The sequence below is a fragment of the Hibiscus syriacus genome, unplaced genomic scaffold (genome assembly GCF_006381635.1).
Source record: "Hibiscus syriacus cultivar Baekdansim isolate YM2019G1 unplaced genomic scaffold, ASM638163v2 tig00003179_pilon, whole genome shotgun sequence".
In the NCBI taxonomy this organism is placed as follows: domain Eukaryota; kingdom Viridiplantae; phylum Streptophyta; class Magnoliopsida; order Malvales; family Malvaceae; genus Hibiscus; species Hibiscus syriacus.
In genome coordinates this window covers 8,993-34,069 of record NW_024061965.1, presented here as the reverse complement: position 1 = coordinate 34,069, position 25,077 = coordinate 8,993, and the positions used below count along the sequence as shown (strand labels likewise).

The 25,077-nt window shown below is 34.2% G+C and overlaps 1 protein-coding gene across 1 annotated transcript; it reads right to left on the bottom strand.

The window, feature by feature from the left end:
- Window positions 1-1,613: 1,613 nt before the first annotated feature.
- Window positions 1,614-2,153, bottom strand: LOC120175366. The gene has a single exon (XM_039182000.1). The coding sequence runs from the start codon at window positions 2,151-2,153 to the stop codon at window positions 1,614-1,616; it is 540 nt and encodes a 179-aa protein (XP_039037931.1).
- Window positions 2,154-25,077: the final 22,924 nt, after the last annotated feature.

The following is a 25,077-nucleotide window of genomic DNA, read 5'->3' as shown; positions in this document are numbered from 1 at the left end:
TTACAATTTTATTGTAAATTATTTAATTTTAATTGGTTTTTAAATTAATACACATACATGTATAATTATTTATTAATTAGTTTTATTAATATTCAAATATAAATTAATAGAACTTTAAAGATTTTTTTACTTTAAAAAAGCACACACATACGCACATTTTATCTTTTTAAAATCAAATTTTAATAGTACCATTAATGTGTAACCTTAAATAATTAAATTTTAAATTATTATTTTAAATAATAATAATTAATATCAGAAGCATGTTTTTTACTCTATCTTTTTATATATTTTTTAAACAAAATAATTAAAAACACTATTTAAAATTCAAATATAAAACCAATTAATACATACATAAATCTTTTTCCACTATATCTATAATACTGATTTATTGAATAATTTTTTAAAAAATAGAGCATAGATACTTGAAATCGTTATGACTCCCTAAAAATTAGGTATAATAATTTCAATTATATTTTTCTATACCTAATTTTTATATTACGCGAATTTATAGTTTATTCAAGGTGATCATGTATCCACTTTAAAATCTAAATTTTCTTTAATTAATTATTTATTTTATTAAAGGTACCCACTCAAAAATTTTATTTGAGCCTACTCTACTTAAAAAACTTATAAGTAGTTTTCATAAGTAGGATAAGAGCATGAGAAAGTAGTTTTCATAAGTAGAATAAAAGCATTCACATGAATGTAGTGCAGTGTCCAGGAGAAAAGATGAATATAATAATTGGAGGTGTTGGATAATCTGACCGCAATCTCTTTAAATAATTGCATTAAAGTCTTCAAGTTCCCTCCACAAATTGCCAAAATACATATTAGATTCAAAATGTTGGCTTAATCACATTGGTTCAAGTGTAACAACTTTATCACTTTGACAAATGATTCATATTGGATTTGCATTAAGCTTCTTTTATCTGATTCAGATTTTTTATTATTAATAATATGTTTTATTTTCTGAAATTTTATAATATTTTTTAAGAATGAAGTTAGATTTAATTTATGAGGGACAGTTGATTAACTTTAAAATAAATAAGGTCTTACAAAATAATTAAATATTCAAATAAAAAGATTTAGATTAATTCTTCTAATTTTAAAATTCAAATATCTTACAAATAAATAAGTCAGATAAATTTTGGATTAAGGCTTAATTTTATTAATTTTGAAACTAACAATATCTCAAAAATAATTATATCAAGAAATTTTGGGAAAAATTTAAACTTTATTGTAAAAAATTATAAAATTTTCAATCACCTAAAGTGTAATTAGACTATTAAAGTTAGGGGCAGCTGCCCTTCACGTCAATAATGTGGGTTCTTCTATGCTCCCTCATAACATAAAATTCTGTATCCGTTCTTAATATCTTTATAACATATAATTTTATATCCGTTCTTAACCTGGGTTAAGGAAGATTGAGTTAAATATAAGCTTGCAAATGGAAAATAAAGCATCACAAATTTAAGAGAAGAATTGCACAAAATTTCCCCAACATTCTATAATGTACAATTCAGTCCTCCACGTCCAAACACAAAATAAGAGATGAAAAGAAAGAAAAAGAAAGAACCCTACAGTTTCTGCATTTTCCTTAACAAGGGTATATGTCATACGCTTCTAGCCATCATTTCCTGGAATCTCCTGTAAGATTCTTGTTTCTCCAACCTAAACTTTTCATAGCAATCCGCAATGAACATCTCGGCTAGCTTATCGATCTCATTCATATCCGTTTCACCGGTCGAATTAACCTTCTTCTCTTCTAGCCATTGCAGGTAACCTGAGAGTTGTGATTCCACGGTGACTCGGTCGCATTGCTCCGTGGGAATAACCGAACTCCACGTCGAATCATAGTACAAATGTGGTGCGGTGCACCCTTCTAGGACCGGAGAGGGAACTGGTGTAACATGAGAAGAGCACCAATTATAGTGTAGCCTGAATGAACCAAAGAAGAGCTTCTTGTGCTTCTTTTTTGTGGCCTTGGAGTTGGAAATGAGATATTTTATAGGATTGTTTTCTTTATAGATTTGAACGATGATGGATTTTGCCTCGGAAAATACTCGAACGAGACGGCAAAGTTGAGCATAGATGAGGGTGTGAGTTAGAGTTTTGATCTTCATTGAGGTTGAGGTAGAAGAAGGTGGTTTCATTGAGATGGAATAAAGGGGATCAAGGTTTTAATGTAGGAGGGACCAACCATGTTTAAATGGATTTATAAAGGGCCTTAGATTACTAATTTGCCACTTGACTTTTGAGTTATTTAAAACTTAGCCATTGTCAAGGAAATCGAGAAAATTGAAAAATCGATTTGAATTGTACTATTCGGTTCAATTCAATTCAAAATTTTCATTTTGTGGTTTGGTTTCAGTTTGATTTAGATATCTCATTTTACAATTCGGTTCGATTTCGATTTTTTCATGCGAAATTCGTTTGTTTTAAATCAAACCCAATTAAAAAAAGAAATAATGATTCAAATCGAATCCATTTTGAATATGTTGTAAACAGTCTTAAATTAAATAAACTCCTAAAACTAATAATATTATTTTTTATGAATTTAAACTTGTGTTTGAACTTTATGTTCATTTTTTATGCTGACTTTGAAAAATGATGAATAGTTTAAAACTATAAAATTAAAACAAATCAAATTGAAAATTTCGATTTTTATACCATTCAATTTCACTTTTAAAAAGACTGCCTAATATTATATGATACATGTTTTATTGAAAAATTGAACCGAACGGAACCAAATAGACCCTTGTACTTTGCAGATTTGTTAAGGACATTAAAACACGTATATCATATAGTTGCAGAAGTTCACCCTGTTCAAAACAATAATTAAAACTAGGATGAGCATGGGACCCAAACTCGACGGGTTCCGACTCGATCTGATTGGGTTTTTTAAAAAAATAGTGTTCGGGTCGGATTCGAGTTTAGGATGAAAAATATCCGATCCGACCCAAAAAATATAATTTTACCTTATATATTTAGAAATAATTAAAATAATACTCATCTACATTTTTTCAATTATGTCGTTGTTTTTATTGAATAAAAACAATATTTTTATTATTATTTCGGGTCGGGTCGGATTGAGTCGGATTTTTAAGTTTTATATAGGATCGAGATCAGGTCGGATCTCGGGTGGATAATTCCTCATTCTTGGGTCGAGTTGGGTGGACCAAAAATCTTACCCAACCCAAACCATGCCCATCCCTACTTCAAACCAAAGAAAATTACCCATTAATAATAATAATAATAATAATAATAATAATAATAATAATAATAAAAGAATCTTTAAACTAGTCTATGTTATGTTTAATTAATGATCATAATTACTGTAAACTATAAAATTAACTGCGAATTTAGTGGTTCTCAGTAATGATGGATCTACAATTTTACGAGGATAAGCACATAATCCATTTTCATTCTATTAATTATTTATTTTATTGATTGTATTCACTTTAAAATTTTATTTATACGTATTTTATCAAATTTTTTTTATACACCTACAAAAATAGTTTTACATCCGCCACGATTATCTTAATCAGCTTTGGAGAATTCTCTTCCGTTTGCTTCATAAGTGAAAATAAGAAGGGAATCTTCTTGGATTTTGGGGTATCAAGCAAATCTCAAGGCTTTTCTCCCATGAGACCCGCTTCCATATTTTAAAAACGTTATTTTTTGTTGTTGCTCTTTCGGATTTTAAGACTTTATCTAATTAATTTGAACTGATTCGGGTCACACATCTGGTTTTGGTAGACCAGTCTTTCAACGAGAGTTTTCTATATACACAAAAACTCAAACTCGAAATATGTTTAAACGATATCAAATTACTTACCATTTTAATTAATTTTGTCGGTTTAAAAACACTATTTTAAATGCCGTCAGGGGTCATTTCGGCATGTAATAACATTTGTAAACCTTTAAAAAACAGCAGAAGCAACTCGAGAAACGACTATTAAGGCTTAATATCCGCCGGAAATCACCACTCCTATGAATAATATCAGTAACTTGGTTTTTGTTGTGATGCAAATGTCATTTCTTTAAGAAATATTTGTTTGTTCAACTAACATTTGGAAACATCTCTATGGTTATATTCACAATAAAATAAAAAGAGTAAACTACGAAGTGGCCTCAGTAATAAAAGGAAATGTTATTCTTCTTAGAAGTCCTTATTCGATCAGTTGTGTGTAGGGTATATATGCGTTGTCAAAAAGTTATAAAAGTTTTGAACAAATATTATCTTGGGTAAACTATATTTTAGTATCTCAACTATCACTTTTGTTATGTTTTGGACACGCAACTATTATTTTTTCCATATCGCCACTAACGTACGTTTTGGTTTCATTTTGATCATCCCAGTAAAGGAGCCACAACTTGGTGAGGGTGGGCACGTGTCAACCCTGAAATCCGTATTTTCTAAGATTAGTTACTTATTTTATTGATGGTGTCCACCTTGAAATTTTATTTTTGCCCACCTAATAAAAAAATTGTGTTGTTAATATATGTGTGTCCACCGTTAAAAATATTTCTATATCCGCTAATGGGTCACCCGCCGTTAAAAATTAACAAAACTACTAATGTGATATATTTTCAAAGATGACGTGACATTATTTTATGGTGACACGTTAGCTATCACTATTAATTTTTAACGGCAGATGACAAAAATGAAACCAAGACTAACAATAATGATGATTTTGAAAAAAAGTTGAGTAACCAAAACAAATCGAAGTAATAGTTGGGTAACTAGATGCATAATTTACCCTAAAATAAAATTAAAATAGAAACAGATGCATAATTTCCTGGAAACTTTGCCTCCCGCCCTTTTCGCTTGAAGCCGAAATAGATATTAATTAAACTTGGAAAAACCTGTAGATATTGAAGAGCAATATTATACAATATGGGGAGTAGTGTAAAAATTTGATATCACCAAACTTGAAAATGATGGGCTTTTGAGGAAGAAACAACACCAAACCTCATCTTTATCCACCAAAATTTTGATAAGGATTAGTGAGAATTTTTATAAATTATATTGTGGAAGATTGACCCATAATTATTTATAGAAAATGAAGGTAAACTTTCTCAGTTATTTTCGAGCTAATATTTCACTCACAATCCCAAAAATAAATAATTTATTCTAAGAAAGTGATGAGTGCAAATATATTTTTTGAATAGTCTGGAGTGATTATAATGTAATATTTATTCACAATTTTTTTGATCAATTAACAACAAACGCAGCTGCTCGAACTCAGAACCTCTAGTGAGAACACTATTTCATTTTTCAAAAGTATGAAAAGCTTAGAACATAATACAAAGAATCCCATTAATGATCAATCAATTCAAAGATGAATGCATGATTTTATTTTAGGAGACGAATTTACAAAATTTATAGGGAATGAAACAAATTATCAAAAGAAAATATCTAAATATATGATAATTTAAAAATTTCAAGATAATGAATACCCACCAATCATCCTTCGATCCATCTTTGGGCAAATCTAGCATTAATTATAAATATCAAGTAAAATTCACAAGCATCCTATGAAATGTTTCAGCTAGCAGGAAACTCCCACAGGCTAACTTTTATCTGTTGAACAAATATACATAATCATTGATTTATTTTATTCCCTAAGAATCACAGAAAATTCATAGACATTCATTTCTGATATTAATCCTTTTTATCTGATATATATTATGATTATTTACCTTTTTCTCTATGTTTGAAAATTGAAATAATGGGTCATCTTTTTTGTACAATAACCAAACATGGTCCCCCAAAGATCATGCCAATATGTTTTGCTTTTTTTCCTATTTTCCTTTCATTGATAAGATTTAAAACTTGTAACTTCTCAAAAGTTGAGTTATAGTTAATTATATATGTTAAAGTTTAAATTTTAAACTTATTGAGTATTATTTTTTAGTGATGGATATGTAAATATTTTTAGGGTTAACACACATATATATTAATCACATAAAAAATTTGTACAGTATGGATACAAAAAAAATTTAAAGGTGGACACAATTAGTTAAGTAGGTGATTATCTGAAAAAAATTTAGATTTCAGAATAGGAAATTTAGTGGATCAGCCACTAGTTTCTCTTAAAAATTTCATTATGAACCAACCGAATCATACACAATCAAATAAAATTTCCATTTTTATTCGGTTCAGGGATGAAGCTAAGATCAAACATTGAGTGGGACTAATTTGCGTTACATCAAAAGAACAATGATCTATTAAATATTTTAATATAAAAATTAGAAATGACAAAGACTTTATTTTACTAATATTTAAATTAAAAAGACCTAAAATGCTACTATATCAAAAATTCTATTGACATAGCTCCTTCCACTTAATGATTTAGTCCCTTACTCGATTGACACTGTTGCAATATCTAAGAGGATGTTGATTTGAATGAACTTAAGCATACATTATATTCTGATAATAGAAGTTTGGATAATATAAGTACGGTACCAAAAAATCATTACCTAGATGTAAAAAAGTTTTCTTAGTTATCGACTATATGATTAAAACGTGATCACGACTTTTGTTAGAGTTGTGATCCAATTTCTTCTTGGATCAGGCCCTGCAGTAAGGAGCTATTTAATCTGTTAGAAACTCTAACTCTTTTTCCATCTTTATGTTGACCAAGAAAGGAAATCTAGTTAGAGTAGGATTCTTCCTATGCAAGTTTCCTTGTTTCTTTTGTTACATATCCTATAAATAGAAAGTAGGGAATATGATTTTTGTGTGTTGAGAAAGAGTTAAAACAGTAGTGAAAGATCTTGTAATTTTCTCATTTTGAAAGTTTATTCTCGCCCGTGATTTTTCCTTTTTAGATTTTTCACTTAAATCTCAGTGTCTTTTATTTTCTTATTCGATCAAATTCGTTTTCAATTAATCGTTTTGATAAATCATAACAAACTGATATCAGAGCTTCGAGTTCAAGATTATGATAACAATGAAGTATGATATTATTCTATTTGATCGAAACACCAGGTTCTCACATGGAAGGGGAAGATTTGGGATGTTTTTGCACAATTAGATCTAGACTATGCAATAGAAGAATTTGATGAGAATTCGACAACACAATGAACGAAAAAGATAAAAGGTAAGGATCGTAAATCTCTTTCTCATATTTTTTTACACTTATCAAATAAAATTTTGTAAGATATGTTGAAGTAGCAAACAAAAGCTTCGTTTTGGGTAAAATTAGAGCAACTATGCATGCAGAAAATGTTAACCATCAAGTTGCACTTAAAGTAGCGTCTTTATTCACTCAAGTTTGAGGAAGATTCGTCTCTTGAAGAGCACCTGACCGCATTAAAGGAATTTGTCTATGATCTGAGAGGTTTTAAAGCTGAAGTACGATTAAGAAGACTTAGGACTGGACCTCCTATGTTCACTGCCCCCTTCGTACTCGTCTTTAGAGGCACAACATTGTACAGTTACGAAACACTAACTCTTGAAGAATTTTACAGTGACATGCACTCGTTTGGTAAAATGAAGCATATTATATCTGGTTTCGAGCCTCAAGCAGAGGGTCTCGTGTTGCAGGGGGTTGACTAGCTCAGACCGTGGAAGAAAAGGCAAGCATTATTATAGTAATAAATGAAGGGACATATCAAAAATTTCCAATTGAAGTAAAACTTGTAAATTTTGTAAGGAGAAATGTCATATTAAAGCATAATGTTTCAAGTAGAATAAGATAAAGAGAGAGGCTAGAGGAAAGTCCGTAGACAAAATTGGAGTTGTGGACGTTGTAGAAGATGTTTAGTGTAAACTCCTAGTGGCTTCTGACGATAATGCGAAGGCAAGCAAGGAGTGAATCCTTGATTATGGGTGATGTAAGGAACTCGTTCCTCGATTGTGGATCTAGTGAATGAGTAAGTACTTGGAAGAAGTTAGACTTAAATGGAAGGCTAGGTGGTTGATGGAAAGGTGGGTTGATTTGTAATGATAAGAAAGAGTTGGGATGTAGAATGATTTGGGGGTTGGTAGGCTAATGAAAAACTGGATAAAGGTTGGTAGTATCTTAAACAATTAAGGTAGAAACTAGGATATAAATTATCCTAACACCAAACCTTATAGATTGAATAAGGGGTGGTAACAAAGGACTTGGTCCTCTAGTTATAAAACAACTAGGAAACACAAGTATCAATGGAAAAAGGAAGAGGTTGACGCCACAAGCACTCAAAGTACTTGATAAGTCGATAAAGTTCAAAATATATTAAGTAAAAAGAGAAAACCTCACAAATATATTGAATGGTCAAAGAGTGATACCTAACAAAGGCCTAGGCATTAGCCTTATATAGAAAATGAAAAGGCCAAAAAACTATAGGAGGTTTTGGCCAAACTAAATGTCTTTCCATAAATACATAATGTTTGAAAATTAAATATGAAAAACTAAGGTGATGGTTCGGACAAAGTGATGAGAAACAATGCTTGGCCGAATAGATAAGGTGTTGGTTCATATTAGCGCCTAATTAAAGGGGTTGTATGCTTTGGCTGAATGGTTGGCATCCTTTGGTGCTTGGCGCTTAGATGATGCAAATGGCTTACACATGGCTTGGTTGTATGGTTACAACTCCTCCCTGGAAAGCATAAGTCTTCACGCCTAATGATACGATGATTCGACCAAGGTGGTGTGCTTGGCACATGGCCGAATGATGTAGCATTCTTGAAAGGTTCCTAGGTAGCTTGGTAGGTCACTTATCTAGTTAGGAAGCATATGTAGGTAGATAGGTAGGTAGTGTAGGTAGCTAGCTAGGCACCTAGTGTTCCTTCAGCTGCCTCCAACTGTCATAACTCTTCAGCTCATCTTCCAACTCCTCAGCTACTCTCCAGCCCCTTTAGCTATCCTTTAAGTCCATTGAGCTCTCTTAAGTGGTGGTGAGTTATCTTTTGATGTTCTTGAGCTCCTACGAGCTGCTAAAGAAACAATGAGCTATCCACAATATGCCATAATCATTCTTAGTTTATTGTGCACCTATGTATGATAAGAAAACAATGAAATGAGTTATAGAACTTATGGAAATGAATGAAATAAATGATGCCTGAATGAATAAGCTAGATAATGATGCAATGAGCTAACATAAATAAACTATGAGCTAAGTATAAATACAAAAACATAAATCATACTAAGTAAAGATGTGTATGCAAACATGTTAAGCACATTATACAATGATAATGGCTAACATGTATATGTATAAGATAAGATAGAATATGCAATGTAGCAATGTAACGTGATATAGTTTATCATACTAATCATAAGATAACATGAATAAAATGCATGATAAAGCAAGATAAACATAATATATGCTACATGATATGATGAATATGCAAAGTAATCAAATTTGACATAAGTGAATAGAATCAAGGATAGAAAGAATGCTCTTTGGTCCTTCAATTATGCACGGTTGAAAAAACCAAGATGAAAAGTAGTAGATGTAGAAGTAGGATCACATCATCCCCCTTTCTTTGAGATGATTTATCATCAAATCGAATTTATGTTCTTTCTCATTGGGAAGAATGATCATGCAACTCTTGTTTTGTTGTTTACAAACTTCTTGCTTCTTTCTTGTTAACTCATCCATTAAAGGATTGTTCACGAAAAGAGATTTCATCAAAGGCCTATGAAGTTGTGTAAACAAGTATTATACTAATGGGTAATAATGCATCTTGTATGATTGCAGGAATTGGCAGTGTTAAACTCAAGATGCATGATGGCATTGTTAGAACCCTGAGTGATATTCTCTACATTCTATATTTGAATTGTAACATGATCTCGCTAATTACCCTCAACTCAAAAGGGTATAAGTACTGTACTGAAGGTGGAGTTTTGAAGGTTAACAAAGGTTCACTTGTTGTGATGAATGTGAAGAAAAATAATGAAAAGTTGTACATTCTCTAGAGTTTTATAGTTATTGGTACTGTTGTTGTTGCAGCGTTTGCATTATCAGACAAAGATGTAACCAAGCTTTGGCATATGCGCCTGGGGCGTATGAGTGAACTTGGCATGACATAGTTGAGCAGAAGAGGTCTTATTGATAGCCAAGGAATTTGCAAGCTAGTATTCTACGAACACTGTGTGTTTGGAAAATAGAGGAGAGTTTACTTTACTAAAGGGATCCATAACGCGAAGGGTACACTTTACTACATTTATTCTGACCTATGGGGTCTATCTAGAGTATCATCTCATGGAAGTGCAAACTACATGATAACAATCATTGATGACTATTCTAGAAAGCTTTGGTTGTTTTTTTGAAATAGAAAAGTGATGTGATGGCTAAATTCAAGAACTGGAAGACAATGATTGAGAAATAGACTAGAAGGAAGATTAAAAGCCCTGCATTGATAATGGTTTAGAATTTTATTTTGATGAATTTAATGCGCTATACAAGAAAGAAGGGATTGTGAGACACTTAATGGCCTGCCATACGCCACAACAAAAAGGCATTATTGAGCAAATGAATAGAATGATAATGGAGAGGGTTCATTGTATGCTCTGCAATTATGGTCTACTGAAGTCGTTTTGGGTTGAAGCGACTTTGCTAGCATGTTTTCTGATTAACATGTCTCTATCTATAGTCATTGACAAAAAGACTCCGTAAGAGGTATTGTCTGGTAAGCTTACGAATTGCTATGATTTAAAGATATCTGGTTGTCCTGCGTATACTCATATAAACAACGGTAAATTGGAGCCTAGATCCATAAAGTGCAAATTCATATGATATAAATCGGGAGTAGAAGGATATAAGTTGTGGTGTCCCAAAACTCGAAAGGTGGTTATTAGAGGAAAAAATGAAATTTGATGATTATACTACATTGTGAGGATCATCCCTCAATGAAACTACAAGAATTCGTAGGAACCAGAGTTCGCACAGAAGAAGGTAGATTTTCAGTTTAAAATATGGTCCATATCTGACACGTCAATAGAGAACATAACCCCTCTGCAATTGATTGATCCACAATAATATATTTCATACAATAGACCTATAAGGGAAATCACACGTCCGTAAAGGTACGTAAAGGCTAATCTAATCGTGTACGCTCTGAGTGTTATGGAAGAAATTGATATGAACTAAGAGCTATCATCCTATTCAGAGGCAATTAGCTACGAAGACTCAGGCAAGTGAATGATCACAATGCAGGAAGCAATAGAGCCACTTCACTGGAATGAGACATGGAATTGAAACTTCCTAGCGAAAAACGAGCCATTCACTGTTAGCGGTAGGGATGTGCAAATGTGAATATCCTAAAATTTTGGATACCTAAAATAGTAATCCGTATCCGATCAAAAAAAAAATCAGATATATGAATTTTTGGATCAGATATCCGGATCCAAATATAAAATTTAATTTAACAAAAAAAGTAATTTTAAATTTTAAATTTTGTGATTAAATGTAACTTATTCGATACCTCTACTATATTATATTATATATATATATATATATATATATATATTTAATTACTCACACACAATAAATAATTCAATATCCTAATTTTTGTTGGGTTAGAGATTTAATGGGTTAGTGGGTTACTCATTTATTGGGCTAAAGGCTATCTAAAACATAAAAGCCCAAAATTTTCAGATTTTTGGATAATTTGAAATTGGAATTTATTTGATCCGATTATCCGAAATTTTTTTTTCTGTATATCCAATTTGAATTATCTGAAAATAAAAAATAGATCAAATATCAATTTTTTTGGATTTGATCAACGGAATTGGATCGAATCAGATCTTTTTGCACACCCTAGTTAGTGGGTGTACAAAAAGGAATGAAAGAATTCTAAGAGTTGAAGAACCCACATACAAAGCAAGGTTGGTTGCGAAGGGATTCAACCAAATCCCAGGTATTGACTTTAATGATGTGTTTTCTCCATTGATAAAGTATAATTTGATTAGAGATTTGCTTGGAATAGTAGCTATATAGGACCTTGAGCTTGAGCTAGTGCTGAAATGAGTCGAGTCGAGCTCGAGTATTACCGAGCTTGACTTTACTCGAAAACTCTAAAATAAAACTCGACTTAGCTCAAAAACTCGTGAGCCTAAAATTTTCAAGCTTGACTCGAACTTGAAAACATGAATTAAGGATCGAAAAAGCTCAAAAAATTCTTAAACTTAACTCAGTTGAAGCTAAAAAATGAACTCGAACCTGAACTTTAAGTACATGAAAACCTTATAATGCATTTTTTTAAACAAATCTACACATAAATTGTATTATTAATAATTTAACATTTTTAAAATATATTTTTTAAAATATTATTTTTTTGAGTTGCTCACGAGCTTTTCGAGTCGAGGATCATGTAGCTCATTAAGAACTTGAGTCGAGTATTTATCGATATTTGACCGAGTTTATCTCGAGTAACTCACAATTTGTCTCGTCTCATTTATAGCCCTAGCTTGAGCAATTAAACGTGAAAATGGTGTTCTTCCATGACAAACTTGAAGAAGATATTTACATGCAATAGCTGGAAGGCTTCATGGTCTCAGGTAATGAAGACCATGTTTGTTCATAGAAGAAATCTCTTTATGGGCTTAAGTACTCTCTCATATAATGGGATAAGAGGTTTGACTCTTTTACGATTTCTCTTGATTTTAAGTGAAGTAATTTTGATAGTTGTGTTTACTTCAAAAAGAGTCGCGATGGTTCTCCCATATCTGCTTCTTTATATTGATGACATGTTGATAGCTACAAAAAATAAATAAGAGATTATAAAGGTTAAAACTCAGTCTAATAGGGAGTTTGAGATGAAAGATCTAAGTCTTGCAAAGAAGATACTCGAAATGGAGATTAGAAGAGACATCAAAGTAGATAAATTATACAGAATTCAAAAGGGGTACATTGAAAAGGTTCTTCGCATGTTTAATATTTAGAGTACAAAGCCTGTGAGCACTCCACTGGCAGTTCACTTCAGACTTTCATGGATTGTTCACTAAAATCAGATGTAGAGGTAGAATTCATGTCACATGTTCCAAATTCTAGTGCAATGAGATCTCTAATGTATGCTATGGTTTGTACGCAACCAGACTAGTGTACACGATTAGTTTAGTGAGTAGATACATGGTGAATCCTAGTAAAAAATATTGGAAAATTGAATTTTTAGTTATCTTTGTGGTACTAGTGGCATTTGATTACAGTTTGAGCAAACTAGAGATGGAGTTGTAGGGTACAAAAATTCTGATTTTGCGGGAGATCTTGGTAAGAAGAGATCACTTACGGGGTATATCTTCGCGGTTGGAGGATGTTCTATTATTTGGAAAGTTACTATGTAGAGTTTGATTGCCCTATCAACTACTGAAGTATGTTCCATTATTTGGAAAGCTACTATGTAGAGTATGATTGCCTTGTCAACTACTAAAGCGGAGTACTGCCGATCACTAAACCTTGTAAGGAAGCGATCTAGTTGAAAAGACTTTTTGCAAACTTAGTGAAGACCTTTAGATCAGTACGATGTTCTGTTAAAGTCAAAGTGTTATAATCTTAATGAAAAATCAAATGTTTCATGATCAGATGGAACATATTGATATTCACTATCACTTTGTGTGTGATGTAATTGATTGAGGTGACGTTTTTGTGAGAAAAGTCAGTACTCATGAAAATCCTATAAATATGATGACCAAACAATTCCCTACAATCAAGTTTGAGCATTACTTGGACTTGGCCGGTGTTCATTATTGAAGATTACCCCTTGGAGGGGTATTGTGGAAGAGGTGAATAATCTATTCGATGAGAAATCGTGTCAAGGTGGAGATCGTTAGAGTTGTGATCCAATTTCTTCTTGGACCAGACCCCCGCAGTAAGGAGTTGTTTAATCTGTTTGAAACTCTAACTATTTTCTTGTCTTTATGTTGATCAAGAAAGGAAATTCAGTTATAATAGGATTCTTCCTATAAGTTTCCCATTTTCTTTTGTTTCCTATCCCTATATATAGAAAGTAGGAGATAAGGTTTTTGTGAGTTGAATTGAGAGAGTTGTAACAATTGTGACAGATCTTGTAATTTTCTCATAGTTGAGGGGTTCTTCTCCTCTGTATGTGGTTTTTCTCTTTTAGGTTTTTCACGTAAATTTTAATGTCTTTTATTTTCTTGTTTGATTGAATTCGCTTTCCATTATTAGTTCCGATAAATCATTACGGCTTTTATTGGGCTGATGTTTTTTAGAGAATTCAAATGAACCTTTTTTTTTACTTGAAATGAAAGGTGGGATTCAAAAGGACGTAGTGTTTTTTTACGCGTATAAGAATGATCATGATGACAAATGTCCATTCTTTTAATGCGCATGGAAATGATAGTGATGATGAAAGGAAGCACCCATTAATGATTGACAACAATTAATATATAATTTGCACATGGGAAGTTTAAAAGGAGAGCTCTGAATAAGGTAAACCAAATTCCCAATGTAATCATGTATGAATTTGGTTGGTTTTCATGCACATGAATGTGAGACTTGGAAATGGCCCTTTTACATCAGCAACAACCAATTCTAGAAGCTCGCAGGCCGTCATGTTCTAAAGCTTTTGTGATTTCATGGAAGTGTAAACCATATTCGCATGTTTCATAGTAATAGCTAAAGTTGAACATTTAAGATCGTGATTAACTTGTGAATTTAAGACTATTCATGCTCTTGTTAATTATTGTTTATAAGTTTTGAAATCTTCATTTTGTATTTGTTGGTTCAATTGTAACCCAGGGAAAAAATTATTGTTGTAGAGCATTAACTAATGTTAAAAACATACATGCGCATAAAAGGTTTATGTTTTATACATTCAAGTGTAAATCCCTAAATATAAGTAGTAATAAGCATGGTTAGTTGTTGATTTGTCACGAAATTCATTGTGATCCTTCCACACTTTCATTAGGATAATTCAATAGGTTGAAATAATCCAATAAGTACTCGATGTTCAGTCTTGCACATTGACAAGTTAGGCATTTACAGATGAATTCGATAATTGTCTTTTTTTCATACCAGACCACCAATAAAACTCTTGAAGATCCTTGTACATCTTAATTAACATATCCTTGATGAATAGAGAAGACATACAATGAACCTCTTTAAGAATATATGATCTTAGCTTGTGATTATTGATAAGTCACATTTTTGCATGATTTTCATATATAAATTCCTATGTTTTAGGATTCTAATCTATCTCAAATTATTTGTTTTGGCAAGTATTTGATTTTTCACATATTTGGATGGCTATAAGATAATTCATGCATAAAAGTAGAGTTTTAGCCAAATTTAGACACAATTGAGTTTCTATCGCACTACAATAATGTTGACGAAAACGGGTAAAGAAAACGAAAGAACACGAGAATTTTACGAGGTTCGGCAATGTGCTTACGTCCTCGGTGCCTAGGCGGCGCTAGAATTTTATTCAATGATATTTTAGGTCTAGGTTACATCTCTATTTATAATAGAAAACCCTGGTACATAATTACAAAATCAACCCTGTACCGTACCGCGGGGGCTACGCCCCCGCACCCCCAACCCACATAATTTGTAACCCCACAACGAGACTTTCTTTGTAAGGACAATTGATGTTCGCTCACTCCGCTCCATCTCCTGTCCTCTTTACTGGTATATTTATGAGCCATACCTAACAAATCTCCACCTTGGCGAATATCCTGCCCCTTGGAAACTTCAATGTGGGTTGGGTTACCTTGCTTCTTTAACAACTCGAAACATTCAACAAGTCCAAGCAATGCTTGAACTTGTCTGTCGTAACTGGCTTGGTGAACATATCAGCGGTATTCTCATCAGTATGTACCTTCTGAAACAAAACCTCTCCAGATGCAACCAACTCTCTGATCTTGTGGAACCTTACATCAATATGTTTAGTTCTAGCACGATACACCTGATTCTTAGCCAAGTGAATAGCACTTTGATTATCACAAAGCAACTGAACTCCACCTTGTTGAACACCCAACTCCTTCACTAAACCAGTAAGCCATAAAGCTTCTTTTGCAGCTTCAGCCGCTGCCATGTATTCAGCTTCAGTTGTAGATAGTGCCACGACAGATTGAACAATAGACTTCCAGCAAATAGGCCCTCCACCAAGAGTAAACACATACCCTGTCGTAGATCTTCTATTATCCAAGTCACCTGCATAATCTGAATCCACATATCCTACAACCAAAGGATTATCCCGCTGACTCCCAAAAACAATTCCATGTCCCACAGTACCCTTTAAGTACCGAAAGATCCACTTGACTGCATCCCAATGTTGCTTACCAGGTTTAGACATGTACTTACAAACTTGACTAACAGCATGAGCTAAATCAGGACGAGTACATACCATCGCATACATCAAGCAGCCAACAGCATTAGAATACGGAACCTTTGCCATATTTTCAGCTTCCTTATCTGTCTTAGGGCACTGTTCTGATGAGAGCTTAAAGTGATTCGCCAATGGAGTGCTAACTGGTTTCGCGCTGCTCATCGCAAACCTTTCTAGCATTTTCTCAACATAACCCCGTTGAGATAGCCGCAGTTTCCTTGAGTCTCTGTCCCTGCAAATTTCCATTCCAAGAATTTTCTTTGCAGCACCCAAATCTTTCATATCAAATTCCTGACTCAATAAAGTTTTCAAACCGATATCATCATCCATGTTCTTCGCAGCAATCAACATATCATCAACATACAGTAATAGAAAAATAAAAGAACCATCATCAAGGCTCTTAACATAGACACAACAATCATACTCACATCGGTTGTAGCCAATCTTGATCATATAGGAGTCAAACCGTTTATACCACTGTCTCGGAGACTGTTTCAACCCGTACAAAGATTTCTTCAATCTGCAAACTAAATGCTCGTTTCCAGGTTGAGTGAAACCTTCAGGTTGCCGCATGTAGATCTGCTCCTCTAAATCACCATGCAAAAAAGCAGTTTTAACATCCATCTGCTCTAAATGCAAATCCCAACTAGCCACCAATGCAAGTACTGCTCGGATTGAAGTGTGCCTGACCACAGGAGAAAAGATTTCATCATAATCAACTCCTTTCTGCTGTGAAAAACCCTTCGCTACCAAACGAGCCTTGAACTTCTCCCCCTCTTTTTCTGTTACTACTGGTTTCTTCTTATACACCCATTTGCAACCAATCGGCTTCTTACCCTCAGGAAGGGGAACTAACTCCCATGTGCGATTGTGATTCAAAGTGCTATTCACTTGGCTAAGAATCAGGTGTATCGTGCTAGAACTAAACATATTGATGTAAGGTTCCACAAGATCAGAGAGTTGGTTGCATCTGGAGAGGTTTTGTTTCAGAAGGTACATACTGATGAGAATGCCGCTGATATGTTCACCAAGCCAGTTACGACAGACAAGTTCAAGCATTGCTTGGACTTGTTGAATGTTTCGAGTTGTTAAAGAAGCAAGGTAACCCAACCCACATTGAAGTTTCCAAGGGGCAGGATATTCGCCAAGGTGGAGATTTGTTAGGTATGGCTCATAAATATACCAGTAAAGAGGACAGGAGATGGAGCGGAGTGAGCGAACATCAATTGTCCTTACAAAGAAAGTCTCATTGTGGGGTTACAAATTATGTGGGTTGGGGGTGCGGGGGCGTAGCCCCACGGTACGGTACAGGGTTGATTTTGTAACAGGAGAAAAGATTTCATCATAATTAACTCCTTTCTGCTGTGAAAAACCCTTCGCTACCAAACGAGCCTTGAACTTCTCCCCCTCTTTTTCTGTTACTGCTGGTTTCTTCTTATACACCCATTTGCAACCAATCGGCTTCTTACCCTCAGGAAGGGGAACTAACTCCCATGTGCGATTGTGATTCAAAGACTCCATCTCCTCAACCATGGCTGCCATCCACTTGTCGTTTTCCTGACTAGTAACGGCATCATGAAAAGTAACTGGATGATCACTGCTAACAGTAAGTGCAAAAGATACCAAGTCTTCAAAACCCAATCTGTTCGGAGGCTTTATATTCGTCCGTCTCACCCTGTCTCTGGCGAGACTATAATCCTGCAAATCATCCGTAGTGGAACCACCAGAAGTCGGTTGAGAAGTTTCTAGTTTCTCAACTGGAAACTGCTCGAAATCTACCACTGTCGTGTCTTGCTTCTGCTGCAACATAGACTGTTCATCAAAAACGACATCTCTACTAATCACAACTTTCTTCGCAACTGGATCCCAGAACTTGAATCTTTTGACACCTTTCTTGTAACCCAGAAAAATGCACTCCTTCGATTTTGCATCAAGTTTGGATCTCTCATCAGCAGGTACATGCACATAAGCAGGACAACCAAAAATCCGTAAGTTATCAAAACTAACATCATGACCAGTCCATACCTCTTCTGCAACTTTCCCAGCCAGCGATGCCCTTGGCGATCTGTTGATAAGGTAACACGCCATGTTAACAGCCTCAGCCCAGAAGTGTTTGGGAAGCCCCGCATTCAACCGCAAACATCTGGCTCTTTCATTCAACGACCTGTTCATTCGTTCCGCAACACCATTCTGTTGTGGTGTCTTGCGCACTGTAAAATGCCTCTGAATCTCATGCTCCTTACAGAATTGTATGAACTGTGAATCTGTGTACTCCGTACCATTGTCAGACCGCAAACACTTGATTTTTCGTCCTGTTTGGTTTTCTACCTCAGCTTTCCACAGCTTGAACTTCTCAAAAACTTCAGATTTCTGTTTCAAAAAATACACCCAAACTTTCCGTGAAAAATCATCAAAAAAGTAACATAGTACCTAGATCCACCCAAAGACGATGTCGTGGAAGGCCCCCATACATCAGAATGCACATAATCAAGAATCCCTTGAGTTGTGTGCTTCGCAGTCTTGAAACGGACTTTAGTCTGTTTACCAAGAACACAATACTTGCAAAAATCGAGCTTACAGCTTTTGACACCATGCAACAAGTTTCTCTTGTGTAATTCTGCCATACCACGTTCACTAAGATGAGCAAGGCGCATATGCCACAATTTTGTCGTATCATCACATGACTCAACAGAGTGAACTCCACCTGCAACTGTACTCCCTAACAATCTGTAGATATTCCCTGCAGTCATCTTGCCTTTCATCACAGTCAATGCTCCTTTAACAATCCGAATGGTTTCCCTATCCTCGTCAGCCTTAGGGATAAAACCATTCTTGTGCAAAGTGCCCAAGGAAATCAAATTCTTCTTCAAGTCTGGGATATGTCGAACACCACTCAACGTCCGAACGGAGCCATCGTGCATCTTAATTCTGACATCACCAATACCAACAATATTGCAACATCGATCATCACCCAAATAAACCGAACCAGAATTAACCGGCATGTATGTCGAAAACCATTCCCTATTTGGCGTGATGTGATAAGAACATCCAGAATCAAGAATCCAAGCATCCGTCAATTGTGTCGTTGAAATAGAAAGCATATCACCCTCATTGCAATCAGAAGTATCATCCTCGACCACGTTCACAGACTTGGATGAGCCATCATGCTTCTCATCAGTCTGCTTTTCAACTTCGGACAGTCTCGCTTCATATGTCCCGCCTCCTTGCACTTGTAACAGTAAATCGTCTTCTTATCCCTGGATTTGGATCTGGAATTCCGCTTCCCGGACCCTGCCTTCTCTGGCTTCCGTCCACGATCTCGATTACCCTTGACATATAAGCTATCGGCTTGAGAGCTTTCCCCTGCATTCTGCTTCCGCTGGTTGTGAGCCAACAAGGCTGCAGTAATCTCCTCAACGTTGATAGTCTCTTTCCCATATGTAAGAGTAGTCACCATGTGTTCGTAAGAGGAAGGCAACGAACACAACAGAATCATCGCTCTGTCTTCATCCTCAATTTTCACATCAAGCCGAGCCAGATCAGAAACGATTTGATTGAAGACATTCACGTGTTGCGCCAAATCGTGATCGTCCTGCATCTTCAGCCCATACAGCCGCTGCTTCAGATACAGTTTTGTCGTTAAGGATTTGGACATAAACTGACTTTCCAACTTCCTCCAAATTTCGTCTGGAGACGATAGATGCATGACGTGATACATGACCTCGTCCGCCAAGCATAATCGTATGGTTCCTGCCGCTCGCTGCTGCAATTCTTCCCAATCTTCCTCATCCATCGACGTCGGCTTTGTAGGTCGCAAAGCCTTCAAGATCCCTTGCTGCGCCAATAGATCCTTCACCCTCGTTTTCCATAATCCGAAGTTACCCTGACCATCGAATTTCGCGACTTCGAATTTTGCTCCTGACATCTGATACCAATTGTTGACGAAAACGGGTAAAGAAAACGAAAGAACACGAGAATTTTACGAGGTTCGGCAATGTGCTTACGTCCTCGGTGCCTAGGCGGCGCTAGAATTTTATTCAATGATATTTTAGGTCTAGGTTACATCTCTATTTATAATAGAAAACCCTGGTACATAATTACAAAATCAACCCTGTACCGTACCGCGGGGGCTACGCCCCCGCACCCCCAACCCACATAATTTGTAACCCCACAACAAGACTTTCTTTGTAAGGACAGTTGATGTTCGCTTCGCTCACTCCGCTCCATCTCCTGTCCTCTTTACTGGTATATTTATGAGCCATACCTAACAAATAATTTGAGAAAGAATAATCCTACTCAAACTGCACTTCTATCTATATGTTGTATTTATATGAGGATCAGACTTTGAGTTGTATTTTAATGTAAACTCCTTCTCCCTATTGATGTAAATGATTTCTATTAATCCAAAGAGAGTGATGAAAGATTAATTTTATAAATAAATAAATACATAATTATAGGAAGTTTCTTGTGTTTGTGTAGAATTGGAAAAGTAAAGAAAACAATTTAAAATAAAAAGAAATTTAATACGGAGATGGATTCTAGTCGAGGTAGATATGGAAATATTAATTCAAATCTTAGATAATTAATCTTCACAAAAGATAAATCTTCATTAATATCAAATAGTTTGGTTATAGGTTACGAGAGAATATCACATACAAAACTCAATCTCACTTAATTAATCGGTAATCACCAAGATGCATGTTTACTTTCCTTATTATCAAGATTAAAATCCTTAGAGAAAAGAACATCAGAATTAAAACATAATAATAGTTTTATCAAATTAAGAGACCCAATACACATAAATTATCACAACACTAATATGTTAACTTATCAAGAATATAAATTCATACATTCAAACTTGTTTTCTAGGTTAGTTATCACTTGCTTCAAAAATGTCTTCATTGGTTGTTGTATATAAAGAAGAATAAACCGAAGAAAAACATACAAAACTCATAAATGAATATATACTTACTAAGTAGGCTCAGAAGATATAAAGATACTTGAAATAGATGAAGAAGATGAATAATAAAATATCTCACTGAGAACTTGTATTAAAAACCTCGAAAAACCCTAACTAGAAAAGTAGAGTTTGACAACTCGTGGAGAGGGATAAGAAGAAAACAATGTGTGAATCTGAATTGATAAATCATTTCCCTCATGACTCTATTTATAATATAAGTCATTTACATCAATAGGGAGAAAGAGTATCTAAATAAAAATATAGTTTTAGTAGGATTCTTCTTTCTTGAATTCTTTTCTAAGGTTTGTCAAAACTCCAAAGGATCTAAATTCAGCTGAAACTCTACTTTTATACATGAAGTGTTCTTTAGCCATCCAAATACTTGCCAAAATAAAGACTTTGAGATATATTAGAATATTAACACATAGGAATTTAAATATAAAAATCATGCAAATATCTGACTTATCATATATCCTCACATTTAGATTATTCTTGCCTCAAGCATATCAAGAGTAAAATTCCATGATCGATTTAGTAAAATCAAAATGAAGTGTGAATATCTAAGTTCAAGATTTCGATTTTTACGATTTAACGCAAGCAAATCATTAACCAATCAATTTTCATGAAATCAAGATGAATTTGTAGACAATCATTTTCGTCCCGTTTTATAATAATAATAATAATAATTAAATAATAATTTTATTACAACCCAAATACAACAAACCCAGAGGACCAGAACCCGATCCAATTACAAAGCCCAATACACCAATGCTGGTTCAAGCAGGTCAGACCCGAGAAGCCCAATCCAGCAGGCCCGAATGCGTTTAGGGTTTCTTCTCATCTTCTTCAACCGCCCCAGCTCTCAACCGTAGGATTTGGACCTAACCAAGGGTCCAGATCACTCAACAGATATGGTTTCTAACCCTAGCAACCACTGCCTCTAGTGCCACCTCACCACTGCCGTTGTCACTGTCGGATTGTACCGGCCTTATCCGAAGATCTAGGTGCATTAAATGCACTGAGCTAGTTGTAGCCGCCCATATGGTGAGTCACCACAATAGCCCCGGTGACTCACCGGGCTTCCTTCAAATGATCGGTCCGTAGAACGTACGAAGGGGCCTATAAAAAGCCTCCATCACCAGCAAAGAAAGAGGAGACGAAAAAAGAAAAAAGGGAAAACAGAACAAAGAGAGAAACAACAATAGAGGTAAATAACCCATAAATAACAGAGAGAACAACAACCAATCAAAAAGAAAATAGAGGTGGAGACCGAGAAAAACTTACCCTGTTCGTCGGAGTACTCAAATCATCCTCGGATTATCGGGTTCGAACGTAAACGTTTAGATCTAAGGCTTTTGGTGGGTTTTTAGGAGAAAAGGAGGGTGGATATGGGTTCAAGAGAAAAATAGGGTCGATTTGGGGTATTTTGGTTGAATTTCGGCCACTATGGATGGTGGTTGGTTTCCCACCAGTGAGGGAATTTTAGAAAGAATACAAAGCTTCTATCTCTTAGAGAGAGAAGCAAAAAGAAGAAATGAGAGTTTAGGGCCCTAAAGGGTCGGTTAAAGGGTATTTATACTTAACTTGAAACAGTGTCATTTCAGGGAGGGACTATCTGTGTATATAACACGTGGGAAATTCATTCCCACAGACCTTTTTATTTTGTATCTTTACAATTTGGTCACTGAATTGATTTATGTGTATTTTAATTTGGTCTTCAAATTTTATTTTATTTCTATTTTAGTCACTAATCGTACATACCCGTTTTAGGTAAAATATCTAATTTAGTCCTTGAATTTTTAATAGTTTATTTTAATCCCAAATAATGATTAAGGCTAAATTACAATTCCAATACCTAGATTTCATGATATTTCTGTTTAGGGCCACAAGTTTTATTATTTTATAATTTAATCCTCGAACTTAATATTTTTAATATTAAATATTATTATTGGTTTATTTACAATTATAGCACCTAACATATTACTTATTTACAATAGTGGCCTTGATCTTTTGTAAATTTGTTAATTAATCCCTAAATTTATTATAGGGATTATTTTAATTCAGTATTTACATATTTGTTAATATTTGTTAATTGTAATATTTTAAGTGTTATTTTACTCGAGTAATTTATAGAAGTATACCTTAACTGACAAGGAGTGTGTTTCTAAGGATTTTTCATATAAAATAATATAGCATTTTTTAAATATCATAATTTAAATATTATTCGAATTTGCCAATCTTAATAATTAGATGATGTATAATCATGTAAGTACCAATTTTGGGCGTTCTAGGGGTGCTAATCCTTCCTCACTTGTAACCGACTTTCGAACCCTTTTCAAAATGAATCTCTGGTCAAACGCAAATCAATTTTTTATCTTTTAAAATTATTTTTCTTTAAATTATTTAAAAGATATTTTTAGGTATTTGACTTACCTACCCTAAAAGTCGATGGTGACTCCAAGTTTATATTTATTTAAAACCGGACATGTTCTCAATATTAAGTTGAATCGATTCCTGAAAAAGCCCTAAAAAGCCGACGATGACCGTTTCGATAGCTTGACGACTCTACTGGGGACATTTTTTAGAGAGTCAAGCTATAATCGATTATAAAATCATCTTATAGTTTAAAATAGAAAATATGATTGATATTTTAATTTTGATAATTAATTCCCGTTTAGTTATACTAATGTGATTAGTTTTCATGTTTTAGATTTCTAACCTTTTTTGGGTTGATTGTTTTGCGTTCGAGGTAAAGGATTGTGAGTTTCCCCTCACACACTGTGATCATATAAAATAGATAGAATCTTCTAACTGTGCTTTGTCCCTTTAGGTAGGGGTGAACGTTACGCTTACGTGAGAAAAGTTATTTTTCTCCGCATGGGCTTTAGGAAGTAACCTCTAGAATACATATGCCTCATGTTTACGAGTGAAACATCGAGTTTCCTCGCATGGATATGGGGAAATAAATCCTCTCAAATTGAACTCAATCCATTTAAACCTATAATGGGTGAGGATCGAGGGTCTGGCAGGCTCAAAGGAGCACCAGCACAGGACAATTTGAGTACCCTGTTAGTAATACCAAATTTATGCCCGTTTTATACTGACTTTTTGTCTATAGGAGAAACTCATTCTAACCATTTCCTTGAGTTTATTTATTTGTTTTTTTAAAAGCATGAGAACTAGAAGAGTATGCGGTTAGGTTCATTTTTTTCGATTAAGCATGCGAACTAGATATTATACGGTTATGATTGTTTTCTTGTAAATAACAAAGCATGGGGGTATAAAACATCTACATATAGATTTTCTATTTGATAATAAGGTAAATAATATGATGGGTAGGATCTTTTCTTTCCATTAATTGGTATTAACCATTCTTGTCTTGTTTTTATTTGTCTATTTTGTATTTACATTTTTATTTTGCATTAATTTATTATTATTTTTATTTGTACTAACTTGTTTATATTGATTTCTTTTTTGCTTTCATTGCATGATCATGACATAATTAGAATGTGTAGATTTGTGAGTGGTCATCAAAGTAAAAGGTTTTCATAATGGACAAAGGGTTTCATGATCAAGTAAACTATAACACAGCTAGGGAATAGAATCTTGAGGAAGTTATGAAAATAGTGGAGAATTATGCACCCCAGAGATCGTATGTCAGATCAAGAGCAAAAGGAGATACGAGATATGAGAGGGAAAATGTCCAAGATGATGGATAAAATAGCAGCTTTGACTAAAGAAAAAGAGACTTCTGCACAAAAAGAGAAAGAGCTCGATGAACATAATCCTGTGATCTCAAATATATGAGAGACCACTGATCCTAGACAATCTGAGA